Genomic DNA, 27,974 nt, shown 5'->3' on the forward strand with positions numbered 1-27,974 from the left:
GTTTTGGGCGGCGGCCCCATATACCGAGGGTGGCGGGTTCAAACCCGGCCCAGCCAAACTGCAACCAAAAAATAGCCGGGCGTTGTGGCGGGCGCCTGTAGTCCCAGCTACACGGGGGGCTGAGGCAAGGGAATAGCTTAAGCCCAGGAGTTGGAGGTTGCTGTGAGCTGTGTGAGGCCACGGCACTCTACCAAGGGCCATAAAGTGAGACTCTGTCTCTACAAAAAAAAAAAATCCAGCAGTTTTTCAGGTTTTGCTGCTCAAAAATCTCAGCCTCTTGAGATCTCCAAGGTCTTTTTTGAGTTACTTTTTTTTTTGCCATACTCACTTAAAAAAATTATTGGGTGGAAGTCACGTAAAGTTAACAGTTTTAAAGTGAACAGTTCACTGGCATTAATACATTCACAATGTTATACAACTACTACCTCTATCTAATTCCAAAACATTTCCGTTACTCCAAAGTAAAATCCCTTCCTCATTAAGCAGTTTCTCCCCAGGTTCCCCTGCCCCCAGCCTCTGGCAACTACCAATCTGTGTTATTTCTTTATATCTATTCTGGGTATTTTAAATGAATGGAATCATACCATATGTGACCTTTTGTGCCTGGTTTCTTTCACATAGCACAATGTTTCAGAGGTTCCTGAGTCACTTGTCACCTGTCCTATTTTGTTAAACTGTTCTCCACCACTTAGTGGGAGTCCCTGCCAACCCAATCTGGTGAAATTTAGTAAATTACCAATAACAGTGACAGCAGTAGGTAAACAGCAGTGATGTCTTGAGGATGGTGACAAGCCCTGCTGGCTGTTGGTTCTCCTAGAGGTGACCTTAAGTATAAGCAAAGTTACATTAAAACCGGGATGTTTCATCAAGTAAAAAATTATTGAAAATTCTAAACCAAATTCCTCATTAGCAAGCAGCAATCATAAGATGTCTGAAGAAAAAAAAAAAAAAAAAGCCAAAAGTGGGAAAACTGACCACAGCTGTGGAGGCCCTCAGGCCCTGGGAGGGGTTGATAAAGGAAAATCGCATCCTTCTGCCTCTGTCCCCAACTTAAAACCTCACTGGAACAGAATCCCTTCCAGCCTCCCTGCAGTGATCAGGTAAGACAGAAATATGAAATATGAGTGCAGGGCTTAAAACAGGCAGGCACATGTCCTAGCACTCTGGGAGGCCGAGGTGAGTGGATTGCTCGAGCTCAGAAGTTTGAGACCAGCCTGAGCAAGGGCGAGATACGAGTCTCTAAAAATAGCTGGGCATTGTGGCGGGCGCCTAGTCCCAGCTACTGGGGAGGCTGAGGCAAGAGAATTGCTTGAGCCCAGGAGTTTGAGGTTGCTGTGAGCTGTGACACCGTGGCACTCTACCCAGTGTGACAAAGTGAGACTCCGTCTCAAAACAACAACCACACAAACACACACACACACACACAAAGAAAAAAACAGGCAGGCACAGTCCAGATTCTCCCTAACTTCCCTACTCTCAGCCCTGGGACCTTCTTGCTGAATTACTTTTGCTTTGTGGATTGGGTGTTTCAGTGGGTTTTATGAAGGTGAAATTGGGGAGGAGGACGGAAAGATTACAGCAGCACAAAAACGCACAAACGTAAACTGCCTACAAGTGCTATTTTATCTTCACGGGAGGATTATATACAACCCTGGGGAGATGGTGGAGACTATTCTCATTTTACCCTTTTTTCCTTACCTCCTCCCATTTTTGGCATCTGACAATTGTATAGTATAAAAGAATGGAAAGTAGATCCCCAATTTCAGTTCCCGTTTGCAAGCTTTGCAAACATGGGCCTAAAGATGTGTTCCATCTCGTATCTTTGTCGACCTAGCCCCGCCAGGTGGTGGGGACTTCGCGGACCGACCCCTCCCACGTCGCACGTCCAGGATGAAGAGCGTTACTTAGGTTTGAAACCCGCGAATTTCACCCCAACCGAACCAGCAGAAGCCCGCAACGGCAGCCGCGCCCCGCCCCCGGCAGCCGCGCCCCGCCCCCGGCACCCGCGCCCCGCCCCCGGCACCCGCGCCCCGCCCCCCTACGCCCATTGGCTCGTTCAATTCCCGCAGCGCTGAAGGGGGCGCTGGCGCTGACGCGCCGGCCGAGGGTCCTGCGGTGTTGGCGTGTGTGGTCGGTCTGCTTGGTTCTTCCAGGGAGTTGGAGGTAAAGCCGAGACGCGCGTCGTGAGCTTCGGCAGCTGCCCGCGAGTCAGAGGGCCCATCAGCGTACAAAGGTGAGGGCCACCGTGGCCGAAGCGGCGCGAGCCTTTGGCTTACCTGAGAGGACGCGACGCGTGTGAATGAATGGACGCGGCCGCAGCGGCCAGGGCCTCCTTGGTCTGCCCACCTTTATCCCTGACTCTTGTGGGAGAGCCCTGAACGGATCGCTCGGCCTGGCCCGGCCACATTCTTGGCACTTGTGGAACGTATCGTGAAGCCAGTGCCGGCCCGCAGAGGAGCCCAGTTGGCGCGGGGACCCGGCTGGCGGGGCCCGGGCCGAGTACGCCTGCGCGGCGCCTTCCCGCCTGCGAGGTCGGGAGAGAGTTTCTGCAGGGATAGGGCTGCCGGATTTGGTGTTGCGGTTCACACCTTCGTTTTCCATTTCATGGAAACCCAGGGATGAATGAGTTTTCGAAAGTAATATTATTCCTTTATTCGACACATGGGAAAACAGAACAAATTATCATTTAACCCAACTCTGGTAAATTTGAACTTGGAAATCTAGTTTCTCATCTCTGCCATTTAGTTTCCTAAAGCTTGGCTTTCAGTAACCGTATGCTGAAAATAATGTGCTCCAGATTTTTCCACCATAAGAGAATGTGATTCTTATGTTTAGTGGTGGGGGGAGATTTTTTTATGGTAACAATCTCTTATTAATGGTTTTATTTCTCAAAGGCAGTGTGAAATTGAGAAATTTTCTGTTATATAGAAGATGTTGCCGGAATTTCTTTGTGCAGCGGGTCTTTGGCATCGGAATTTTGAAGAATGAACCTACAGACCCCACGGATCAGTGGTAGGGCAGGATATATTTGAGTGAGGAAGTTATACAGAAGGAATAAAGGGCAACAGAATCCCTGGCAGCGGAGGGGGGAGACCCAAATGGGAAACCCGCGTGGGTCTTTTGTTTAAGGGTTCATGTATTGCCTGCAAGCCGGGAGGTAGGTCTTGGAGTAAAAACTACCCTTACCTAGGGACGGGCAGATAGAAAAGAACTTTATGTTGATTAGCGAATGACTTAACAAATGAATGCAGTCTCTTGCTTTTCTTTTAGGCAAAACAGCAGGGTGTATGTTTTCCATTTCTGGAGGGCCGTCTATAGGAAATACTGGTCAAGCTGGGTTTTTTTTTTTTTTTCTATCTTGCTTGTATCCAGAGAGTGTGGAGAGTGTGGCTTGGGAAAAGTTTTTTGCTCAGGCCTAGTTGTGTACTCTTATTTTAAGTAATGAATTTAAAATGTAGAGCTATAAATCAAGGACTGTACTTTAAATAAAGATCATACTAAAATTCTTTCTTTCTTTTCTTTTCTTTTGTTTTTTTTTTTTTTGAGTCAGAGTCTCACTTAGTTGCCCTTGATAAAGTGCTGTGGTGTCTTAGCTCAGAACAACCTCTTAACTCTTGGGCTCAAGCAGTTTTCTTGCCTCAGCTTCCTGAGTTGCTGGGACTGCAGGCACCCATCACAATGCCTGACTGTTCTATAGATATGGGTCTCGCTCTACCACAGGCTGGTCTCTAACTTGTGAGCTCAGGCAATCTACCCGCCTCAGTCTCCCAGAGTGCTGGGATTACAGGTGTGAGCCACCATGCCCGGCCTACTTTGTTAACAATTTTTTAAATGGTACATAGTTGCAGCAAAAACAAAACCCTTGAAAGTAGATGAAGCAGGAAGCCAGAAGGTCCCCTCACTCTCTGGAGACTACAACTAAGAGCATCCTTCCAGGCTCTTTGCATCTAAGAGTGATAAAGACCTGGGCTGAAATCCGTAAGTCTGCTACTATAGCTCTGTAACCTCAGGCAATTACTCACCATCTTGGAGTCTTTTTTACTTACATTAAAATGGGGTGGCTCAGCGGCTACAGCGGTCACATACACCAGGGCTGGCGGGTTCAAACCTGGCCCAGGCCTGCCAAACAGCAATGACAAGTACAACAACAAAAAAATAGCCAGGTGTTCTGACAGGCACTTAAGCTCAAGATTTTGAGGTTGTGAGCTATGACGCCATGGCACTCTACCGAGATTGACATGGTGAGACTCTGTCTCCCCCCCAAAATGGGGTAGTAATTCATTTCTTGAGAATTAAATAAGATAGTGAATGCATTGTGTATGCTTGGTATATGGAGAGAGCCTAGTAGTGTTATTATTTTTTAATGATCTCTCCGTGGCATTACATACAGTGGACTGGTTCTTGGAATACTTTTATTCTCCTGTTTCCTTAATGTTCTTCCAGCGTTACTGCCATCCTCATGAATTAAAAGGTCTCACTTTGATCTGCACTTACTTGTGTTAGGTACTTTATTGATACATTTTGCCTTAATGAATGCTTGATCCACTTTTTTATGAAGAAAGTGGTCAGATTCTGCTAATTTTAGGAGATAGAGCTGATTGGACTTAGTAATGGATTAGGTATGAGATGTAAAAGCATGGAGTTAAAGAATATCCTTAAGGTTCCAGATTCAAGAAGATGACAACTAAATGCGCCACCTGATGCTATACTGCGTCCTGTATGTATGGGTGGAGGGTGTAATAGACATGTTTAGGCCAACTGGCAACTAAATGTAGACAGTAAGTTGTAGATAGTAAATTTATGAATTTGATAACTGTACTATGGCTATATAAGAGAACTATTTAGGGATAAAGAGCCATGGTATGTATAATTTACCTTCAAATGATTTGGTTTGTAAAAACTTGTGTATACTCCACATACACACATTCAGAGAGTGCAAAGGATAATGCAAACGGGAAGAATGTTACTAACAGGCAAATGTGGATAAAGAGAATATGGACATTCTTTGAACTACAGGTATTTGTATTTTTGTGATTTTTGTAGTAAGTTTGTAATTATTTCCAAATACAAATTTAAAGATAATTCCTCACTTTTCATTAGTAAGTAGCTTTAATTTAGGATAAACATTTTCTCTTTCACAAATCTCATACATCTTAAAGACAAAAAAGGGATCCCAGGTTTTCGGTTTGAATAAGTAAGTGGATGATGATATCATATGCTGAATTGGAAAAGACTGACGGAGAAATCAGGGAATTAGGAGTTTTGTTTCAGGTTAAGCTTAAGTTACTAACAAGATAAGCCAAATAGCTAATGTGTCTGAAGTTCAGGGGAAGGGTTAGAACAGGTACGTAAATGGGAATTATCAGCGTAAAGGTGATGTTTATTAAAAACCTTAGGAAAGGGCTCAGCACCTGTGGCTCAAGCGGCTAAGGCTCCAGCCACATACACCTGAGCTGGTGGTTTCGAATCCAGCCCAGACCTGCCAAACAACAATGACGGCTGCAACCAAAAAATAGCCGGGTGTTGTGGCGGGTGCCTGTAGTCCCAGCTACTTGGGAGGCTGAGACAAGAGAATCGCTTGAGCCCAGGAGTTGGAGGTTGCTGTGAGATGTGATGCCACAGCACTCTACCCAGGGCGACAGCTTGAAGCTCTGTCTCCCAAAAAAAAAAGAACCTTAGGAAAGAATGAGATTACTAGGGAAATAAGTAAATGTGATATTCAAATAAGACATTGACTCTCTTGGGTGGCACCTGTGGCTCAGTGAGTAGGGTGTCAGCCCCATATACCGAGGGTGGCAGAAAAACCCGGCCCCTGCCAAACTGCAACAACAACAACAAAAATAGCCGGGCATTGTGGCAGGCGTCTGTAGTCCCAGCTACTGGGGAGGCTGAGGCAAGAGAATTGCCTAAGCCCAAGAGCTGGAGGTTGCTGTGAGCTGTGATGCTATGGTACTCTACCGAGGGCAACAAAGTGAGACTCTGTCTCTAAAAAAAAAAAAAAAAAGACATTGACCCTCAACTGTTTATTTAAATAAGGAGTCCAACAGGATCAGAGGTTTATAATTCTTTTAAACATAATAGGAAGAAAAAAATTCTAAAACATATTACTTGAGCAAGAAATTATTAAGTAAAACAAGAAGAATTGCAGCTTTTCAGAAGCTGAAACAGTTGTATTTTATAATCTCTAAAATCTGGATATCCTAAGATTCATTTGTTCAAGTAACCCTCTGAGGGCAGTTTTAGAGTAACAAAACAGAATAGGCTTTTATATACATGTGTTTTTCATTTAAGTCTCCACGCTGGATAGGTAAGGTGGGTTCTCCTTGTCCTGAATTTTAAGGTAGCAGTTAGCTACCCAGATACTCCATTCAGTGGCACATTTTGATCTTTCTTCAACATTATTCAAAACGGATAGTACAGGTTAGTCAAATTTTGTCCCTTCTCCAAGCTGACTGAGCAAATAAATGTGAGCAAAATTATTAACTACAAAGATATCAGATTTTGTTGATTATAGAAAGTACATTTAACATGATCTCTGAACTTGGGATTTATTTTAGAATCAATGCCTTGTCTGATTGACAGTATTTTTTTCCTGTCTTCATACTACACAAAACTTTTATAATTACCTGCTAAGAGATTCTCATGGCCTATATTAGCCAGTTCATAGCTGTAAAAATGGGTGTAGGTCAGATGCTTGAGGAAGCATTTCCTTTGGATAAATAGCCTACATGCAATATAGAAACTAAAGTCCACATTCTACATGTATCTTAACGGAGATTAAGCTGTGAATGGTGTATGGTAAATTTCAGGTTTCTTTTTTTTTTTAGACAGTCTCATTATGTCACCCTCAGTAGAGTGCCTGAGTGTCACAGCTCACAGCAACCTCCAACTCTCCGGCTTAAGTCATTCTCTTGCCTCAGCCTCCCAAGGAGCTGGGACTACAGGCTCCTGCCACAACACTCAGCTATTTTTTGGTTATAGTTGTCATTGTGGTTTGGTGGGCCCCGCTGGACTTGAGCACGCCAGCTCCTGTGTGCATGTCTGGTGCACTAGCAGCTTGAGCTACAGGCGCCGAGCCAAATTTCAGATTTCTTTTGGAAAGGTTCTTTTAAAAAAGTTTTTTGAATGTATTAATAGTATTTCTGTTACTAAGGTCTTAAAACTAACCCAAGATGGAGTTGTTAATGAAGGTTTTTCTTTTTTTTTTGTAGAGACAGAGTCTCACTTTATGGCCCTCGGTAGAGTGCAATGGCATCACACAGCTCACAGCAACCTCCAACTCCTGGGCTTAAGCGATTCTCTTTCCTCAGCCTCCCGAGTAGCTGGGACTACAGGCGCCCGCCACAACGCCCAGCTATTTTGCAGTTCAGCCGGGGCTGGGTTTGAACCCGCCACCCTCGGTATATGGGGCCTGCGCCTTACCCACTGAGCCACAGGCGCCGCCCTAATGAAGGTTTTTCAAAAACTTCTTTGAATGACTAGAGAGGAATGGTTTGGAATAAGATTATCAAGTGTTTATATATCTGGGGAGAGAATGTTAAGAAAATAAGCTTTGAAGTCCTCTGCCATTTGTTTACACTATTAAAAACTATTAAAAGTCTTGCTCAGGACAAATAAATCTCAACTCAGGTCTTGCTTAAATTTAAAATTATGAATTCAGTTAATTGTTAGTAGCTCCCTAGTCTTGCTAAAAAGGAAACCACCTTGGCTCAGGAGTGATTGATTAATTCTTTTATTTTTTTAAGTACTAGACGCAGCCAAAGAGTAGTAACTTCTGAAGATCAAGGCCAAGAAAGGACAGAAATTCTGAATCCTAAAGCAAAAATGGTAAGATGTGGACATAACACTCATAAACTGTCTCTTTTCTCCCTTTTCCTTTCCTAAAATCTTTCTGAAACACTGATTTGTTTTTAAAAAACTCTTTTAGGCTAACAAAGAAAATGTAAGTCGACTTCCAGGGAGCAAAAATAATACAATTGTGGGGAAAAAGTATATTCCTTTAAAAGCTTCTAATGAATTAACCAATTCAACTGTAATAATTGACACACATAAATGTGAGGATAATAATAAAATTCTGCGGTTGTTACCAAATGATGATAATCTCCAAAGTCAACGTATGACACTGAGCCAGGTATTTCACCTTAAAAACAATAGTAAAAAGAAACAGATAACAGAAAAACCAAAGCAAAATGCTAATATGCCCAAGAAACTTGTACTCGGATCTTATCGTGGCCAAATTGTTCAATCTAAGGTTAATTCATTTAGAAAACCTCTACAAGTCAAAGATGAGAGTTCTGCAGCAACAAAGAAACTTTCAAGTATTCCTAAAGCCACAAAGCCTCAGCCTACAAACAGCAGTGTAACGGTGAAAAGTGATAGAAGCTCAAATATTACTGCTCCCACTAAGTCTGTGAGCACTACGTCTCAGAACGCACAACTTGTGCGACCCCCTATTAGAAGTCACCATGACAATACCCAGGGCGCCAGGAAACAAGCCTTCAGTAGAACCTCTGGCAACATTACAACCCGGAAAGGACCTTGCGAAAAAGAATTATTACAGTCCAAACCAATTTTGTCTAATATCAAAACCAGTTCTTCTCAGGACATTAAAAGAAACGGGGCCCTGTCTAGAAACACAGCATCTGAAACTATAGACAGACCTGCTTTCTCTTCTAATTCCAAACTGATAGAAAAGCCGAAATCCACTCACCAGCGAAGATACACTACAGCAAACGCAACTGTGGATAACAGATCATCTCGACCCAAAGAAACATCAGAAGAGAGAAAGTAAGTAGATGTGATTTTCTTCATTTTATTACCCTAATTTTTAATAGATTACTATTTGTGGGTTTGGCTTGTAATATCCTTGAATGTATTAGAATTTTCTTTTATGTTTTCCTCTTCTGTCATATGCAGGCTAATTTATGTTACAGAACAATGTGATCTAAAAGTTACCGTGCTTATGTGTTTTATTAGGCTGCCCTTTTTTTTTTTAAGAGATAGATAGGGTCTTGTCCTCTGGCCCTGGCTGCAGTGCAGTGCCATGGTGGTAGCTCACTGTAGCCTCCAACTCCTGGGGTGAAAATGATCCTTCCACCTATGTCTCCCAGAGTGCTCGAATTGTAGGAGTGAGCCACTGTGTATGGTCAAAATGATTCTTTTAATCTAAAATAAATGCTTAATAATAATTGGGAAATGTAACCTCCATTTAAAAGTACATTTGTGGGGCGGCGCCTGTGGCTCAGTGGGTAGGGCACCGGCCCCATATGCCGAGGGTGGTGGGTTCAAGCCCAGCCCCGGCCAAACTGCAACAAAAAAAGCTGGGTGTTGTGGCGGATGCCTGTAGTCCCAGCTACTGGGAGGCTGAGGCAAGAGAATCGCCTAAAGCCCAGGAGTTGGAGGTTGCTGTGAGCTGTGTGACGCCATCTACCGAGGGCAATAAAGTGAGACTCTGCCTCTACAAAAAAAAATAAGTACATTTGTTTCAGGTGAGAAAACCTAAAAACATAAATAAATAAATGAAGGTGTATTTGTGGCATCTTTGAACATGTAACTGACCTTGTTGTGTTTTATATTTCTTTTACTTCAAATATGAACTATGTATGCCACTAGTGTAGATCTACTTAAAGACCTGAAATTTTTTTTCTCACTCTCATTCCTGGTAAAGTGCCATGGTGTCATCACAGCTCACAGCAACCTCAAGCTCTTGGACTTGAGCCATCTTCAGCCTTTCCAGCAGCTGGGACTATAGGCATGTGCCACCATGCTCAGCTAGGCTAGTTTTTCTGTTTTTAGTAGAGATGTGATCCTGCTGTTGCTCAGGCTGGTCTCAAACTCCTGTGCTCAAGCAGTGCACATGCCTCAGCCTCCCAGAGTGCTAGGACGAACCCCGCCCTGCCCCCACCTCCCAGCAGACCTGAAATATTTTTTTAACTTTCCCTCTGTTTGACAGAGGTATATCAGCAATATCAGAGTAATGTTTGTATGGTTCTTCAAACTGTAGAGCTCGTCTGAGTGAGTGGAAAGCTGACAAAGGAAGAGTGCTGAAGAGGCCCCCTAATGCAGTGGTTACTCACCACTGCGAGCCTGAAGGACAAAATGAAAAGCCAGTTGGATCTTTCTGGACCACCATGGTAGAAGAAGATGAACAAAGATTATTTACTGATAAAGTAAACAGCACATTTTCTGAATGCCTCAACCTGATTGATAAGGTAGAGTTGTTATCTTATATTTGTATAACATCTTATAGTTGACAGATTACCTTCATATGAACATTATCTCATTATATTATCAATCTTTTTGAGAAGGTGACATCAGGGATATTATGTTGATTTACCACTAATTGTGAGATACACTGCTTCATTAATTGGGAGATTATTAGCTTTTAACTGACTTCATTATACATTGAGTTCATATTAATATACAGGTTGATGGCTCGGCGCCCGTAGCACAGTGGTTATAGCGCCAGCCACATATACTGAGGGTGGCAGATTTGAACTTGGCATGAGCCAGCTAAACAACAACAACTGCAACAAAAAATAGCTGGGCGTTTTGCAGGCACCTGTAGTCCCAGCTACTTGGGAGGCTTAGGCTAAAGAATCACTTAAGCCAAAGACTTCGAGGTTGCTGTGAGCTGTGACACCATGGCACTCTACCAAGAAGCATTTGCATATACATGATGAGATATCTTGGACATGGGACCCAAATTTTAAACACAAAATTCATTTATGTTTACAGCTTTTACACATAGCCTAAAGGCAATTAATTTTGTGCATGAAAATTTATGTACATGTACATTAACCATCAGAAAGCAAAGGTGTCACTGTGTCATCTTGGTAGAGAATCAGTGGTTGTCTGGCATCACCTTTTTTTTTTTTTTAAAAAGACAGAATCTCACTTTGTCACCCAGGATAGAGTGCCATAGTGTCATAGCTCACAGCAACCTCAAACTCTTGGGCTCAAGTGATCCTCTTGCCTCAGCCTCCCAAGTAGCTGGGACTATAGGCACCCGCCACAACGCCTGGCTATTTTTAGAGATGGAGTCTCACTCTTGCTCAGGCTGGTCTCAAACTTGTGAGCTCAGGTGATCCACCCATGTCAACTTCCCAGAGTGCTAGGATTACAGGCTTGAGCTGCCAGCCCTGGCCATCACTATTATTTCTGACTATGAATTTATGAATTTATATGCTACCTATGAGCAATCATTTTCTCAAACTTAATCACACGTAAGTACATTATAGTAAAACAAATGACATACCATTAACAGTGACAATGTGTAGCCGGGCGTTGTGGCAGGCGCCTGTAGTCCCAGCTACTTGGGAGGCTGAGTCAAGAGAATCGCTTAAGCCCAGGAGTTGGAGGTTGCTGTGAGCTGTGTGAGGCCACGACACTCTACCGAGGGCCATAAGGTGAGACTCTGTCTCTACAAAAAAAAAAGTGACAATGTGTTCAGGGTAACTAAGCAGCATGGCAGCATTTCCGGAATGCCTGGATCAGCTCTAACAACAACAAATAATGACAGGCTTTCAGTCTCCACTTTTCATGTTATATCTTGATTAAAAGATTATTGTACCCGTTTTTCTTTTTTTAGGTGAAAAGAAACATCAGAAGCACTGTGTGACCAAAAAGTGGGTCTTCTAGGGATAAAGGAGCATTCTGCTAAATGGGCTTTTAATTTTTTTTGTTCTAAATCTTTTTTTTTTTTTTTTGAGACAGAGCTTCAAGCTGTCGCACTGGGTAGAGTGCTGTGGCATCATAGCTCACAGCAACCTCAAACTCCTGGGCTCAAGCAATTCTCCTGCCTCTGCCTCCCAAGTAGCTGGGACTACAGGTGCCCGCCACAACGCCTGGCTGTTTTTTTGGTTGCAGTTGTCATTGTTGTTTGGCGGGATCAGGCTGGATTCGAACCCGCCAGCTCAGGTGTATGTGGTTGTTGCTTTAGCCGCTTGAGCCACAGGCGCCGAGCCTCTAAATCAGTTTTTTAAATGTTAACCTGTAGAGTCATCTGTCTTATTAACAATGGTTTTTGTCTTAGAAGTCTCTTTGATTTTATAAACCAAGGTGCTTTATTCTGTTATGAACGCATACCACTCTAGTCCTTAGTAAGCCCGTCACACATTTTTACAGTGTTGTCTGTGGGCACTTTTTCTGCAGTGACATCCTCTTCATCATGTCAGTACTCAAAAGGTTTTAGATTTTGAAGCATTTCAGATTCGGGGTGTTCAACCTGCATCAAAGGGATAATTAGGTTTTGCCTGAGTTATAAATATTGTATTTCTCTAAGATGTTAATATAAAATAGGCTGGGATGTATGTTTACTTTTCACACTTTTAAAGTACTTTTAATACTTTCTGGCATTTGTTCAATATATTTATAAATTTTTTTCCACTCATTACATATTTTACCAAAGACTAGCAACACATTATTATTATTGTGTGAGTCATTGTTATCACAGATTAAATTCAAGTTAACAAAAATATTCTCAATCAAAATCTCATGTAAGCCAACATCATAATCACCTGAATTTATTGTATAATTTTGCTATTTGAACTAAAATTCTAGTTTCAGTTGAGTTGATAACTGTATTAGAGTTGATAGTTACCAACTATGGAAGAGAGTATTGGTTTTATTTCCTTACTACTCTTTAATCTTGTTCTGGATTTTAGTGTCTAAAATTCATAGCAAGACTGAATACAAGGTATGATTTCAAACCTTACTCTACTCTTCATGAACATCTTTAAACCTTTTGTGGTTCTGAGGACCAGTATAATCATGAAAACTCTGATTCTGTTCTTTCCTGATCAATTGAGGTTTTTTTTTTTTAATACTATAGAATTTTTCTGCCCTGCTGTTTAACTGTATATAACTCTTAAATAAACCATTACAGATTCATTTCAACCTTTTAAAAAAACTGACAAAAATAGTTAAGAAGAAAAAACTCCCACAGGCTTATCCTCATTAATAAATGCTTGGTAAAAAGTATTAACAAATAGAATCCCACAGTATGTGTAAGAGGGTAAACATTAAGACCGACTAAAGCATTCGTCATTTTTTACAATGAATTTCCCAACAAATGTTTTTTGTTGCCTTATGCTCATGGCTGATAACGACAGAAGAGTTTGTAGAAAGATATTCGTAAAAACAGTCACTGTTATCATCCTCCTTACTCCAAACTTATTCTGAACGGCTAAGAAGAAGCTTTATTACTGATCTTGATTATAGTAGGCCCAATTATTGTAATTGTTCACAGTTTGTAGGCTAAAATATATCATACGCTTTATTTCTTGCTCTTTTAGGGATGTCCAAAAGAAGAAATACTGGTCACACTGAATGACCTGATTACAAAAATTCCAGATGCCACAAAACTTGTTAAATATTGGATATGTCTTGCACGCATTGAACCAATCACAAGTCCTATTGAAAATATTATTGCAATCTATGAGAAGGCCATTCTGTCAGGGGCTCAGGTGAGACTAAAATTTGCTCATCTTTATTATTACAGTAGACAATTTAGTATTACTTTGGAACACATCACAATATAACTATAAAATTAGGGTTGTATATGTAATAGTAATGAATGCTTAAGGGCCACAAGGATTACTTTATAAAAGGTATTTCTTAACTTTCTAAAACTTTGCTTCTGTACTAGGAATAATCAGACTTTAAGAAATGGATATAAGCTAAAATGTAAACTTAATGAAACTATGAGAAATATTTTAGTATGGGGCTGGGCGAAGTGGCTCGTGCCTGTAATCCTAGCACTCTGGGAGGCTGAGGTGGTTGGATTGCTTGAGCTCACGAGTTCAAGATCAGCCTGAGCAAAAAATGAGACCCCCATCTCTACTAAAAATAGAAAAACTGAGGTAAGAGAATCACCTAAGCCCAAGAGTTGGAGGTTGCTGTGAGCTATTATGCCACAGAACTCTAGCCAGGGCGATAACTTGAGACTGTCTTAAAAAAAAAAAAAAGAAAAATAAATAAATATATATATCATATACATATATATACACACACAATAGCATACTAAAATATCTAAATAAATTTTTTTTTAGTATGTTATTGTGTTTCCTAATTATGACATTTACCTTGGAAACTGAATTTTTAATATTAAAATTTACTTTTTAAATATAAAACAAATAGAATAAAATTAGCTTTTAAAATATTCAACCGGGTGGCACCTGTGGCTCAAGGAGTAGGGCGCCAGCCCCATATACCCAAGGTGGCAGGTTCAAACCTGGCCCCGGCCAAAAAAAATAAAATGAAATAAAATAAAATATTCAGCCTCTTATCGTTTAATGAGAGAACTCTTTCACTGTAGGCATGTACCTGAATGTATTTACCATAAGTTGGTCCTGCCTACATATAGAAAATGACAATAAACTAGTTTCTCTAATATTATTACTATCGTGGTAGTTTGATACCATACCTCTTTCACTTATGGAATAAGTCATTTCTCCAGAATATTGTTTTGGTCAGTATTTTTTTTGTTTTTATGGATAAATATTCCTAAAACTTTACAACCAAGTTTCTCAAACACATGCTTGGAAATTGTTTAGATAGGCAATTTTTTTTTTTTTTTTTTTTTTTTGTAGAGACAGAGTCTTATTTTGTCACCCTTGGTAGAGTGCCGTGGCGTCACACAGCTCACAGCCAACCTCCAGTTCCTGGGCTTAGGTGATTCTCTTGCCTCAGCCTCACAAGTCGCTGAGACTACAGGCACCGGCCATAATGCCTGGCTATTTCTTTGTTGCAGTTTGGCCAGGGCCGGGTTTAAACCTGCCACCCTCAGTATACGGGGCGCCCTACTCACTGAGCCACAGGCACCGTCTGAGATGGGCAATTTATTTATTTATTTATTTTTTTGCAGTTTTTGGCTGGGGCTGGGTTTGAACCTGCCACCTCGGGCATATGAGACCAGCGCCCTACTCCTTTGAGCCACATGCGCCGCCCAAGATAGACAATTTTTAAAAATTCTTCTTTTTACCCTTTTTAAAATAAAGATCTATTCAGTTTAGTCACAACAAAGCCACAAAATACTATTTGACATTAAAAAATCAGATAGTCTTCAGTGGCTATTATATGTAAAACTTTTTCTAGAAGGTTAATTTTATTAACAGTGGAACCTGGAAGGGAATGTTAGGTCTCTACTGCGTTGACCCAGAAGGGACATTATACATAAGGCAGCTTTTTGCAGTATGGCTAGAATGCAAAACTGGAGCCAGGGCTCACATAGAAAGCAGTAATATAAAGAGAGGGGTTTGATTCTACAGAGACCTAGAAAACAAGAATCAAAATTATCTAAGACACCCAGGCATGGTGGCATGTGCCTGTAGTCCCAGGTACTCCGAAGGCTAAGGTGGGCAGATTGAGCCCCGGAGTTCAAGTCCAGTCTGGGCAACATTGTGAGACCCTGTCTCTTTTTTTTTTTTTTTGGTTTTTTGGCCGGGGGTGGGTTTCAACCCGCCACCTCTGGCATATGGGACCGGCGCCCTACTCCTTGGGTCACAGGTGCCGCCCAGAGACCCTGTCTCTTAAAATAAAAATTAGCCAAGAAAATTGAAAGTAGCTGAGTATTTCAGGGTAAATTCCGGAACTAAGACTGAGCCAGAGCTTCCCTTAGAATACTTGAATGTGTTGCACAGAACAAACTAAGAGCTTATATTATCTGGCAAATAATGGACACTTAGTAAACTTTTGAATGAATGAAATATGTCAGCTGTAAGCTGTGTAGAGATGTATTTAAAACATTAAAAAAAAACTGTAAATTTAAATGTAGGAGTAAAATTGTTAAAGCTTGATATATAATCAGCTCTTTAGTAGATACTAATAATGTTAATTTGACATCTGTTCATTAATTTTGCTCATATCACACAAGTTGCAATAAAAGGCTTAATTATGGAGAGGAATTTTCAAACTGATGAAATTCTATCCTGTAAGTTCTTCTTTCTGTTTTTTTTGGACAGAATCTCACACTGCTGCCCTGGGTAGTGCCGTGGCGTCTTAGCTCACAATAACCTCAGGCAATCCTCTTGCCTTAGCCTCCCGAGTAGCTGGACTAGAGGCGCCTGCTACAATACCCAGCTAATTTTTCTATTTTTAGTAGGGACAGGGTCTTGCTGTTGCTCAGTGGTCTTGAACTCCTGAGCTCAGGCAGTCCACCAACTTTGACCTCCCAAAATGCTAGGATTACAGGCGGGAGCCACCATGCCCTGCCCCTTTAAGTTTATTTTTAGTCTATCATTCTTAGTGTTCTGAGAAGGATGGTTTAAGATCTTCAGCCTTATTTTAAAATACTGTTTGAAATTTTAATCACTGGTTTTAATATGCTCAGTCTAGACAATCTAGTTCATGTCTAAGAATATAAAACTTACATGGCTATGCTTTCTTCATTATAAAAAATCAAGCCTATTGAAGAGCTGCAACCCATAATTGTAGATATTCTAACAATGAAGAGTCAAGAAAAAGTTAAACTCGGTAAGTTTTAGTTTCTTTTGTTTCCTTCAGGTGAATTGTGATTTAGTTAAGTTTCTTTACTCAATTAGTTTTTTATCTTCTTTAACCCTAACATATGTAGATTCTTTCTTTCCATACATTTTGTCGACCTACCTCTAAGATAAGTGACTTTATGTCTGTAGTATAAAGACCTCCTTTTTAATTAGGAGTTCTGGTTTAAAACCCAAATTTGTCAAAGTTACTTTACCTCTCTAGGCTTTAATACTCTGTTTTTGGGTTTTTTTTTTGCATTTTTTGGCTGGGGCTGGGTTTGAACCTGCCACCTCCGGCATATGGGGCCAGCGCCCTACTCCTTTGAGCCACGGGTGCCGCTCCAATATTCTTTTTTTTTTTTTTTTTTTTTTTTTTGAGACAGAGTCTCACTTTGTTGTGCAGTGGCATCACAGCTCACAGAAACCTCAAACTCTTGGGCTCAAGTGATCCTCCTGCCTCAGCCTCCTGAGTAGCTGGAACTACAGGCACCTGCCACAATGCCTGGCTTTTTTTTTTTTTTTTTTTTTTTAAGAGACCAGGTCTCCCTCTTGCTCAGGCTGGTCTCGAACTCCTGAGCTCAAGTGATCTACCCACTTTGGTCTTCCAGAGTAGTAGGATTATAGGCATGAGCCACTGGACCCAGCTAGGCTTTAATATTCTGTCTAAAAATAAGGCAGGCAGTTTGTTTAAATGAGCTCTAAAGATCTTTCACCTATTAAATTCTATGATCTGTTACATGCTGTAGAAAAACTTAAGAGTTCTCTGTTCTGGATAGTAGGTTCATCAACTATCACTCATATAAAATGTCTAAACATTTTCTAGATTCAGATGAAGGTTGTGCCAAACTTTTGTAAGCAAAAAGTCCCTTATCTGTAAAATGGGGATTGTTGGGACCACTGAATGAGATGTATATAAAGTATCATAGTCTTTGTGCACATAGTAAGTTCATTAAACTTTAACCATTAATAGTAATTACCTTAGATAGGAAAAAAAATCAGTGTGTCATTGAAAGTTAATTTGTACCCATGTTTTAAAAAGTTACGTCCAGGCTCAACGCCCATAGCACAGTGCTTACGGCGCCAGCCACATACAACAAGGCCGGCGGGTTTGAATACTGGCCTGGGCCAGCTAAACAGCAATGACAACTGCAACAAAAAATAGCCAGGCGTTGTGGCAGGCGCCTGTAGTCCTGCTACTTGGGAGGCTGAGGCAAGAGAATCGCTTAAGCCCAAGAGTTAGAGGTTGCTGTGAGCTGTGACATCATAGCACTCTACCAAGGGCAACATAGTGAGACTCTGTCTCAAAAAAAAAAGTTATGTCCAATTTTTTTCTATATTATGTGTCACCTAGCTAGCAAATATTTAAGTGCATATTATATACAGTCTGCTTATATCTGGTTATTTTCTTTTGATTAATTTAACGAAAGTCAAACACTTGGAGTTTTTTAATGATACTGTGCTACTAAATTGCTTTCAGACAATACTCTTTGAGACAGAGTCTCACTCTGCCACCCCGAGTAAAGTGCTGTAGTGTCACAGTTCACAGCAATTGCAAACTCTAAGGCTCAAGTAATCCTTCTTGCCTCAGCCTCCCAAATAGCTGGTACCCACTACAACTACAGCTAGCTGAGGTCTCACTCTTGCTGAGGCTGGAATCAAACTCCTGAGCTCAAGCAATCCACCTGCCTCGTTGTGCCAGACTGTTAGGATTATAGGCATGAGCCACCCTGCCTGGCTATGTATATGTGTGTGTGTGTGTGTGTGTGTGTGTGTGTGTGTGTGTATGTGTGTATATATATATAGGCACAATCATAGCACACTAAAACCTTGAACTTCTGGCCTCAAGCCATCCTCCTGCTTTGGCCTCCTGAGCAGCTGGGACTATAGGCCCACATCACTCTACCTAGCTATGTACTCTTATTTTAAGTAATGAATTTAAAATGTAGAGCTATAGATTAAGGGCTGTACTTTAAATAAAATCAAAGATCATACTAAAATTCTTTTTTTTGAGTCAGAGTCTCAGTTACCCTTGGTAGAGTGCTGTGGTGTCATAGCTCAGAACAACCTCTAATTCTTTTTTTGTAGAGATAGAGTTTCACTGTATAGCCCTTGGTAGAGTGCCATGGCATCATACAGCTCACAGCAACCTCCAACTCCTGGGCTTAAGCGATTCTCTTGCCTCAGCCTCCCGAGTAGCTGGGACTACAGGCACCCGCCACAACGCCCGCCTATTTTTTTTTTTTTTTTTTGGTTGCAGTTTGGCCGGAGCCGGGTTTGAACCCGCCACCCTCGGTATATGGGGCCGGCGCCCTACCGACTGAGCCACAGGCGCCGCCCAACAACCTCTAATTCTTGGACTCAAGCGAGTCTCTTGCCTCAGTCTCCTAAGTAGCTAGGACTACAGGCACCTGCCATAATGCCTAGCTATTATTTTTTTATTTATTTTTTTTTTTTTTGAGACAGAGCCTCAGGCTGTTGCCCTGGGTAGAGTCCTGTGGCATCACAGCTCACAGCAACCTCCAACTCCTGGGCTCAAGCGATTCTCCTGCCTCCGCCTCCCAAGTAGCTGAGACTACAGGTGCCCGTCACAATGCCTGGCTATTTTTTGGTTGCAGCTGTCGTTGTTTGGTGGGCCAGGGCTGGATTCGAACCCGTGGCTGTTTTTTAAAGATGGGGTCTCACTCTTGTTCAGGCTGGTCTTGAACTCATGAGCTCAGGCAATCATGCTGAAATTCTAAATTATGTTATATATGTTTTTGGTTATCTATTAATGCCAAGAGAAAAAAAAAAACTTGTTCAAGGAGGTTAATATGCTAATGGCTATGTTCTAAGAGCTTCTGTTTCTGTTGGCAGTTATGCTTTATTCAACGGGGATTATTTTAATTTATGGTGACGGTTAATATGCATTTGGGTAGAAATGGAAAATGTATATGATCTGATCTTACTAGTAATATTTATTTAAGGAGCTTGAGAAGGAATGGTCAGGGACAGAGAAAAGAAACGCAGAAGGAGAAGTATGCCAAAAACAGGGAAGAGACCATTTTTAAGAATTGCCCAATCCTGGGGGTGGCACCTATGGCTCAGTGGGTAAGGCGCCGGCCCCATATACCGAGGGTGGCGGGTTCAAACCTGGCCCCGGCCGAACTGCAACAAAAAAATAGCCGGGCATTGTGGCGGGCGCCTGTAGTCCCAGCTACTCGGGAGGCTGAAGCAAGAGAATCGCGTAAGCCCAGGAGTTGGAGGTTGCTGTGAGCTGTGTGATGCCATGGCACTCTACCCAGGGCCATAAAGTAAAACTCTGTCTCTACAAAAAAAAAAAAAAAAAGAATTTTCTGATCCTGTCTCTTGCTCACAAAAAACAACAAAGTGGAAATGAAAAAATTATTTATTTATTTATTTTTTTTGAGATAAGAGTCTCACTTTGTCCCCCTTGGTAGAGTGCGGTAGCATCACAGCTCACAGCAACCTCAAACTCTTGGGCTTAAGCAATTCTCTTGCCTCAGCCTCCCAAATTGCTGAAACTACAGGTGCCCACAACTCCTGGCTATTTTTAGAGACAAGGTCTCACTCTGGTTCAAGCTGGTCTCAAACCTGTGAGCTCAGGCAATCCACCCGCCTTGGCCTCTCCGAGTGCTAGGATTACAGGTGTGAGCTACCTCACCTGGCCCCTTCCTTATAATTCAAACTGGCAGTAAAGATGTGGGTAGATTAAACCAGTATTTTATCTGGTTAGGTTGCTCTACCTATCTTATTTTTCCTTAATAGAGTAACACTAGATCTTTTTTTTTTAAGCAGGTAGAATATTTGTTAGTCTCTAGATGGGGGAAAATAAAAGCTATAAACTCTTTGGCTTTCTGAAATGTATAATTATATGTACTGAATATAAAACCAAATTTACAAATCCAAGTTATTTGTAAACAGCAAGAGAAATTAAGTGAGAAATATAAAACAAGTAATAATGGAAATGAGCACCATTTGGGTTATCTTTCTGTTACTTCAAGCCCAAATAGCAAAATCTGAATGCATCAGTTCTCCCTAAATCTGTTCCTTCTTTTGGTTCCTCATCTCAGTGAGTAGCACTGTGTAGGTGGCCAAGTCAGAATCGGGGTGCGATTTTTTTTTTTTTTTTTAATTTCCTCTCTTTCCTGCCTCCCAGTCCTTTTCCCTGCCAATCAAATTCGGTTTAATTTTCTAAGTTATCTCTTAAAATGCCTTCACTTCTCTCCATCCTCACTCTCACAACCTTACCCAGACTATAAGAGTCATTTCCAAACCTTAGTTTCTTGCCTCTCAGCTCTTGCTTCGTTCCAGTCCTTTCTTTCTTTCTTTTTTTTTTTCCTTTTAAGTCAGACGGGTAAAGTGCTGAGTGGTCATAAGATTTGTGGGCGGCACATCTCCCGCATGCGCATGAAACCCAATCATCACCAATCGGTTCCAGTCCTTTCTTGACACTGCAGCCAAAATGCCCTGTCACTCATCTGCTTTAATTCCCGCCTCTTACTACATTCCCTCTCCCTGAAATCCCTGAATTGCTCTTCTTTCTTTTTTTTTTTTTTTCATTTCCTAGAAGGGATTATACTGTCTTTTCCCTCCAGGACTCTCCAAAATAGTCTTTGTCTTCTACTTTTTTCAGCTAATTACTACTCATCCTTTAAGCTCAATTCAAATGTCTCTTCCTTGGAGCAGCCTTTGATAACTCCCCTGATAGACCTCCCCCCCCACCGCCCACTTCTGAACATCCACTGACTGAAAAAAAGAGTTATATCATCTTACTAAACATCTCAGTAAAAATCTCTAATAATTTTGCTAATAATGAGTTCCAGAGGTCTTTACAGTTCATTAAATTTACCAGGATGCCTCACAAGTATTTCACATCTGTAGTGCTTTCTTTTGAACTCTTTGTGTGCTCTAACTACTTCCCCATATTCATCATCTCTTTCTCCCAAAAAAGAAAAGGGAAAGAAATGCTCCTGGCATTAAGGACTCCTACAAAACATTTCAGAAGAGATGCTCCGAGTGCACGCGCACAGGCGTTCAGACGCAGGCGTGTATCCCTGACTCAGAGACGATTTCTCATGTTGGGCCCTTCCTTCCTGTCTTACCTCCTACTGACTTGCTTCGGCTATTAGGATGATTTTGTCTTCTTATCATCACAGAGTGTTACTTTCATTCTCTGCCATTCTAAACAGTCCTTCATGCTGATCAAATCTAATTGTCTCTCCAGTGAATATTTTACCAAACCACTGTGTATGAAGCTTGTTAGAGTCCAGCCCCGCCTGTGCTCATCATCCCTGCTCCCACCCCCACCTTGCTCCTTACTGTGTTCTGAACACACCGCTCTTTAATGCCGTCTGAATAGATCATCTCTTGTTTTCCTTGGTCTTGTCAAATACTCAATTTTATCCAGCATAAGTATTCCCCATATGTTTTTCGATAACTTTTTGTTCTTATAACGTTTATTTCATTTTGTGATTATTTTCAAGTGTGACTCTTCCAGAACATGTAAATTTAAGGGACAAGGATAATTTCTTTTTTTTGAGACAGTTTTACTATGTTGCCCTCAGTAGAGTGCCATGGTGTCACAGCTCACAGCAACCTCCGACTCTTGCGCTTAAGCCATTCTCTTGCCTCCACCAAGTAGCTGGGACTACAGGCACCCGCCATAACACCCAGCTGTTTTTTGTTGCAGTTGTCATTGTTGTTTAGCTGACCTGGTCCGGGTTTGAACCCACCAGCCGCGGTGCAAGTGGCCGGCGCCATAACCACTGTGCTACAGGCACCGAGCCTGATAATTTTATTCTTATACAATAAAATCTCTGTAAGTTAATCACCCAAGGGACTGTAACAAGTTGGTCAACAGGAGGAACTAGACCGACAGTACTGATATGTCCATGTACTTTACTTTCTTTCTTTTTTTTTTAAGTCATATGCACCTAGATCATAAATACATTTATGCATATGTGTTGATTTTTTTATACAATGTGACATGCTTACATCAAACTAATTAATACAGCTTTCACCTCATTTACTTGATTATTGTGTTAAGACATTTGTGTTCTACACTCAATAGATTAGACTTGTAACCTTGCAGGATGCTCCATATGTACTTTACTTTCTTATACACCTTTTATTAGTGAATACCATATATGTATTATCACACAATCATTACATTTAGTGTTTCTCATGGTTTAGTTGTTCTTTCTGAAAGAAAGAGTCAATCTTGGTCTGTTTTTTTTTTCTTTTCTTTTTTTGAGACAAAGTCTCACTTTGCCGCCCTCAGTAGAGTGCTGTCGCGTCATAGCTCACAGCAATCTCCAAAACAGGCTCAAGTGATCCTTTCACCTCAGTTTTTCTATTTTTAATAGAGACGGGATCTCGCTTTTTGCTCAGGCCGGTCTCAAACTCGTGAGCTCAAGCAAACCACCTGCCGCGGCCTCCCAGAGTGCTGGGAATACAGGCGTGAGCCACCGCGCCTGGCCTTGGTCTGTTTCTTACTCTTTTTTGAGACAGAGTTTCATTATGTCACCCCCAGTAGAGTGCTATGGTGTCATAGTTCACAGCAACCTCAAACTCTTGGGCTTAAGTGATTCTCTTGCCTCAGCCATCCAAGTAGCTGGAACTACAGGCGTCCACCGCAACTCCTGGCTATTTTTGATTGCCCTTGTCATTGTTTAGCAGGCCCGGTCTGGGCTCGAACCCGCCAGCCTCGGGGTATGTAGCCGGTGCCCTACTCACTGAGCTATGGGTGCCGAGCCTGTTTCTTATTGTTACTACAAACGTAAGTGGAGAAAGCATTCTCAACACTGGCTATACCACTCAGCATGCGTGAGCATTTTTACACAGCAAATGACATCAACTAACTGCACTATTAGAGTCCTGACCCCCTCTTCTTTTGCATTCTCTGCAATGTCTGTGTCATCCTTATCTGCCTCTTCCCCTTCATCAGCTGCTTCATGCATGTGGACACGGGTCTGTACTTCAGTTAATATCATCCGGAAAATTGCTTCTGGGTCAGGTTCACCACCGGTTGCCACCTCATCATCCATTGCAACAAAACCTTCAAAATAATGGGGCCAAAACACTGTGCTCTTTGGTTATGACAAATCCAACCCACTTGAAACATTTCTATATCATTTCTGATTCAACTTTATTCTAAGCAGAACTGATCCAGAAGACACCATCCAGAGTGTTCTCTGATGCAGTGGATGAAGTTGCTTCCACAGGCAGACCCCAGGTTTGTGTTGTAGTAACAACCCACTGCAGGAACTGGGCTTGGCAGCATATTTTAAATGTTTTGATGCTTTGGTCAAGAAGTTAGATGTTTGATGGTCACATTGGAGGCAGAAATTTTAGTGTCACATCTGAGATAGTTCATTTGTGGGTGGCCAGGACAGTTGTCTACTGTCAGTAGAATAGACCATTTCTTCTTTCTAGATTGATACCCCTCACCCACTCCTCAAACAGAGCACCAGTCATCCACATGCATTTGTTTGATCTCCAAGTGACAGGGAGGTCTTCAAGCTTCAGGTCCTTGAATGTGTGATTTGCTGATTTAACAGTCACCAAGGGCGTTAGTTTCTTCTCTCCAGCTGAGCAAGTGTAAAGAACTCTGAGCATCCTTTAGAAATTTTTCTGCTCTTACATTTGTTACCCTTCATTGCAAGGTTCCTGAAATCACAGAATTTCTTTCAAGAATTTCTTGAAAAAGAACAGGGGTATTTGCGAAACTTGGTAAATGTAGAATATAAATGTTTTGGCACAGTAACTGAGATAACGCCGGAAAGGCTATGTTAACCACTGGGATAAAAATGTGTCAAATGGTTTATGAAGTGAGTGTATGATGCCCCATAATCATATCATTGTATACACTTATGATTTAATAAAAAAATTAAAAAAAAAAAGAATCCGCACTTGTCAATGTTAAAGATGTTATCTTTTAAGCCTCTGGCGAAGTCCAGGAACTTTTGGTGAACTCTCCACAACTTCTCCTGGAGCTTCATTAGATTCACCACACAAGACTTTCTGGGAGATTTCATGTTAGTTTAAATTTCTTGAGGCAACCACTTGAAGCTTAGAAATATGCCACCCCAAATTCCTATGCAAATTTTTCGGCACCTTGGATCATTAGCCTGGAGGTTCGGGGATTAATTGCCCTCCTTTATTTGTACCAGCTTAATGTGGGTTCATTGACTTCATCAAGAGAAGTTTCCCTTCTTTTGTGTTGTCGGGCTCCACTTTCCCTACCATATCTCTCCAACTACTCATGTTTATGTTTTTGGGTGTTGCTAACTGTGGTCTTGCTGACACCAAAATGTTCTGCTATCTTTCTTTGGCTGCTGCTTTCCAGAAAATGTAGAACAATCTTTTCTTTAATGTCAGCCCTTTCAGTTCTTTCCTTTGGGCCATCATGTCTTGATTAACTGCAAAGTTTTTTAGTAATTGTAGGATGTACCTACAATTCAGATCACTCAGGCATGTTGAAAAAAATCTTCCACAACATGTAATAAACAGTAGGACAAGGCCAGCCACAATGGCGCATGCCTGTAATCCTAGCTCTCTGGGAAGCCGAAACAGGTGGATTGCCTGAGCCAGAGTGAAACCTCGTCTCTAAAAATAACTGGGCGTGTGTCGGGCGCCTATAATCCCAGCTTCTTGGGAGGCTGAAGCAAGAGAATCGTTTAAGCCCAAGAGTTAGAGGTAGCTGTAAGCCATGATACCACGGTACACTACTGAGGGAGACAAAAGACTGTCAAAAATAAAACAAAAAACAAGACAGAGGCCTAATCTAAAATATGGTAACAATAAAAAATGAAAAAAGAATTTATATTGAAGAAAAAATAATACAACTAAGGGGCAAAGGCCACACCTTCCACTTCTTGGTGTAGAGCTGACTCACTGGTCAAGTTATAGAGGGTAAATTAACATTGTGCGTCACAGTCCAAGAGGTCAGTTTTCCACTGAGTACATGTGGTGCATGTCCAGTCTATAATAATTAAGTCAACTTAAGGAGGTGGTTGATTACACATATAAATCCCTGACACATACAAAATAGTAAATATTTATCAAATGGATAGCTGTATTTACATAGGAAAATTAATGGCCAGGAGATGGCAGTTCTTTTATTTTAAACATTTTTGCCAACTAGAAATAATTTTAATGTCTTCTGATTTTGTTCTTAAATTAGCCAAAAGCTTAATCTGTACATGAATTTTCTATAGGAGAAAATATTGAGGCTTGTGCAACCAAGCAACAAATCCAAGAAATCAGCTGTGGAGATACAGAGCCAGGACAACCAGAGACAGAGAAAGAACATCATAGAAATGTGATGTTTCGAGATTGTCAAGAAGGGCAAGATGACAATACGAAAGAGCCAGCTGATAATGTTAAAACCCCCAGTGCAGAAGCTAGGGCAAGTTGCTTAATTAAATATATTGTATCTAATACACCAAACTTACAAAGGTAAGCTTTTAAAATGTAATGTGCTGATTCGTCTTCATGCTTAGGGATCATAAATAAGGTATTTTTAAATCCTTGAGATAGTTTGAGATTAGAACCACCATTTATTAATAAAGTTTTCAAATAAGTGGAATATCATTGAAACATTTCACCTTTTAAATACTATATTTGCTTTTTCTCTAAATATCATCATTTTGAAAAAGAAAACTTTTACATGATTGTACTTTGGTCTCTGTTCTTAATAATTCCAGTTGGGGGCGGCACTTGTGGCTCAGTGAGTAGGGCGCTGGCATCATATGCCGAGGGTGGCGGGTTCAAACCCAGCCCCGGCCAAACTGCAACCAAAAAATAGCCGGGCGTTGTGGCGGGCGCCTGTAGTCCTGGCTGCTCGGGAGGCTGAGGCAAGAGAATCGCGTAAGCCCAGGAGTTAGAGGTTGCTGTGAGCCATGTGACGTCATGGCACTCTACTGGAGGGTGGTACAGTGAGACTCTGTCTCTACAAAAAAAAAATAATAATAATAATTCCAGTTGGTCTTGAAATTGAGGAATTAGTTAATTCTCCTGATACTCAAGTAAGTTATATAACAACAGAGACAAGGCTAAGTCCCTCCCTTCAAGGAGCTTGCAGTACCTCCCCCTTTCTGTAAGTCAGGCAGTCACATGCTGTAGCATACAAGTGAAATATGATAAATAGCAAGGTACAATGTAAAAATGTTAACGTGTTTTTTAATTCTGGGAACAATTTTTTGTTGTTTCAGTGGGAAAAAGGTGCAATTTGACAAAACAGATTTAATATTTAAAGAGCTGAAATTTTTAACACCAGTGAGACGTTCTCGGCGTCTTCAAGAAAAGGCTTCTAAATTGCCAGAAATGTTAAAAGACTGTTATCCTTGTGTATCTTCGTTGGAACAGTTAACAGCGTTGGAAAGTGAAACTGATGCTTTTGTTTGCCGCCCTAACGTAGCACTGTGTGGGATGTACTCCGAGACTGAAACAACAGAAAAAAAATAAAGGTCTGCTAAGGAATAGGGTTTCATTATTCCTAGGGTGTTTTGTTTTGTGTAGTTTTGTATATCCGTAATATCAGGAGTTGACCAAGTACCTATGTATCCTAAGCATTCTGGCAGTGAGCTCCCTTACCAACAGTCACGTTACAGGAGTTTTTACAACCCAGACTGCTGTGCCTTTGTATCATGAATGATATGAGTCTGTGTCTGTGGTCTCTCGGCCGCTTTAGATTGTACCTGCGGCCACAAAGAAGGATGGTTTACTATGGATCCCATTTCTAGGAGAAGCTACTTTGTATAAGAAGGAAAAGATGCTAAGTTTAGTGGATATTCAAAATATTAATCCAAGTTGGTTTTTTGTAACTTGACTTAGATAAAATGCTAAAATTTTAACTTTAGAGAAAACATCACTGTTAAATTGTGTCCCCTAAAACAAGATAGTTATATAGTAACACTTTTCTTCTCCCCATTCACAAATACCACCAAGTAATACTGCTTTTTAATTAATACTACTACTTAATGGCGTATTTCCCCTATCAACTCTATAATTAATGGCATATTTCCCCTATCAACTCTATAATTTCAAATAAGTGAATTTTTAATCATAGGAGATTATTTTAGAAACTAGGTATATAATATGCATGTGATTGAACATCACATATTTGGTCTCATTTAGGTTTATTCCATGTGCATAAAATCTCTGCACTGTTGTCTTATGTTCTAGACAGTAGGATTGTTACTCTTATTACCTGTGTGCCTAACGTGCATACAATAAAAATATCTGATTTTTATAAGTGATTTCCCAAAGATGTGATATTTACTTCAATAAATATTTTATGAAATGCAGCTGAACTACAGTGAATTTGAGCTTTGCTTTTGAAATACATTGTAGTGAGATTTGATTTGGGGGTTTTGACGCATGAATTAAGTATGTGCAACTTAACTTTTTTTCACTTTAACAGAAACAACAACTATGTTCTTTAGTTTGTTTTTCATACTTTGTATGATGAATGACCCAAAAGATGTT

The 27,974-nt window shown here is 41.0% G+C and overlaps 1 protein-coding gene and 1 pseudogene across 3 annotated transcripts; one reads left to right on the plus strand and one right to left on the minus strand.

Moving 5' to 3' along the window:
- The first annotated feature begins 7,497 nt into the window (after positions 1-7,497).
- On the plus strand, positions 7,498-27,974 carry CKAP2 (cytoskeleton associated protein 2). Of its 3 annotated transcripts, none has more exons than XM_053563109.1 (7): positions 7,498-7,827; positions 7,928-8,787; positions 10,004-10,211; positions 13,296-13,466; positions 16,404-16,473; positions 25,703-25,943; positions 26,699-27,974. In XM_053563109.1, the coding sequence occupies exons 1-7, from the start codon at positions 7,825-7,827 to the stop codon at positions 26,949-26,951; spliced, it is 1,806 nt and encodes a 601-aa protein (XP_053419084.1). In that variant the 5' UTR covers positions 7,498-7,824; the 3' UTR covers positions 26,952-27,974. The 3 variants fall into 3 exon arrangements, with proteins under 3 accessions (XP_053419084.1, XP_053419086.1, XP_053419085.1); XM_053563111.1 differs by lacking the exon at positions 25,703-25,943 and adding an exon at positions 23,645-23,718 and having other exon boundaries at positions 26,699-26,905; XM_053563110.1 differs by lacking the exon at positions 26,699-27,974 and adding an exon at positions 23,645-23,718 and having other exon boundaries at positions 25,703-25,937.
- On the minus strand, positions 20,829-20,918 carry LOC128567137 (uncharacterized; annotated as a pseudogene).

The sequence above is a fragment of the Nycticebus coucang genome, chromosome 15 (assembly GCF_027406575.1).
Source record: "Nycticebus coucang isolate mNycCou1 chromosome 15, mNycCou1.pri, whole genome shotgun sequence".
NCBI lineage: Eukaryota > Metazoa > Chordata > Mammalia > Primates > Lorisidae > Nycticebus > Nycticebus coucang.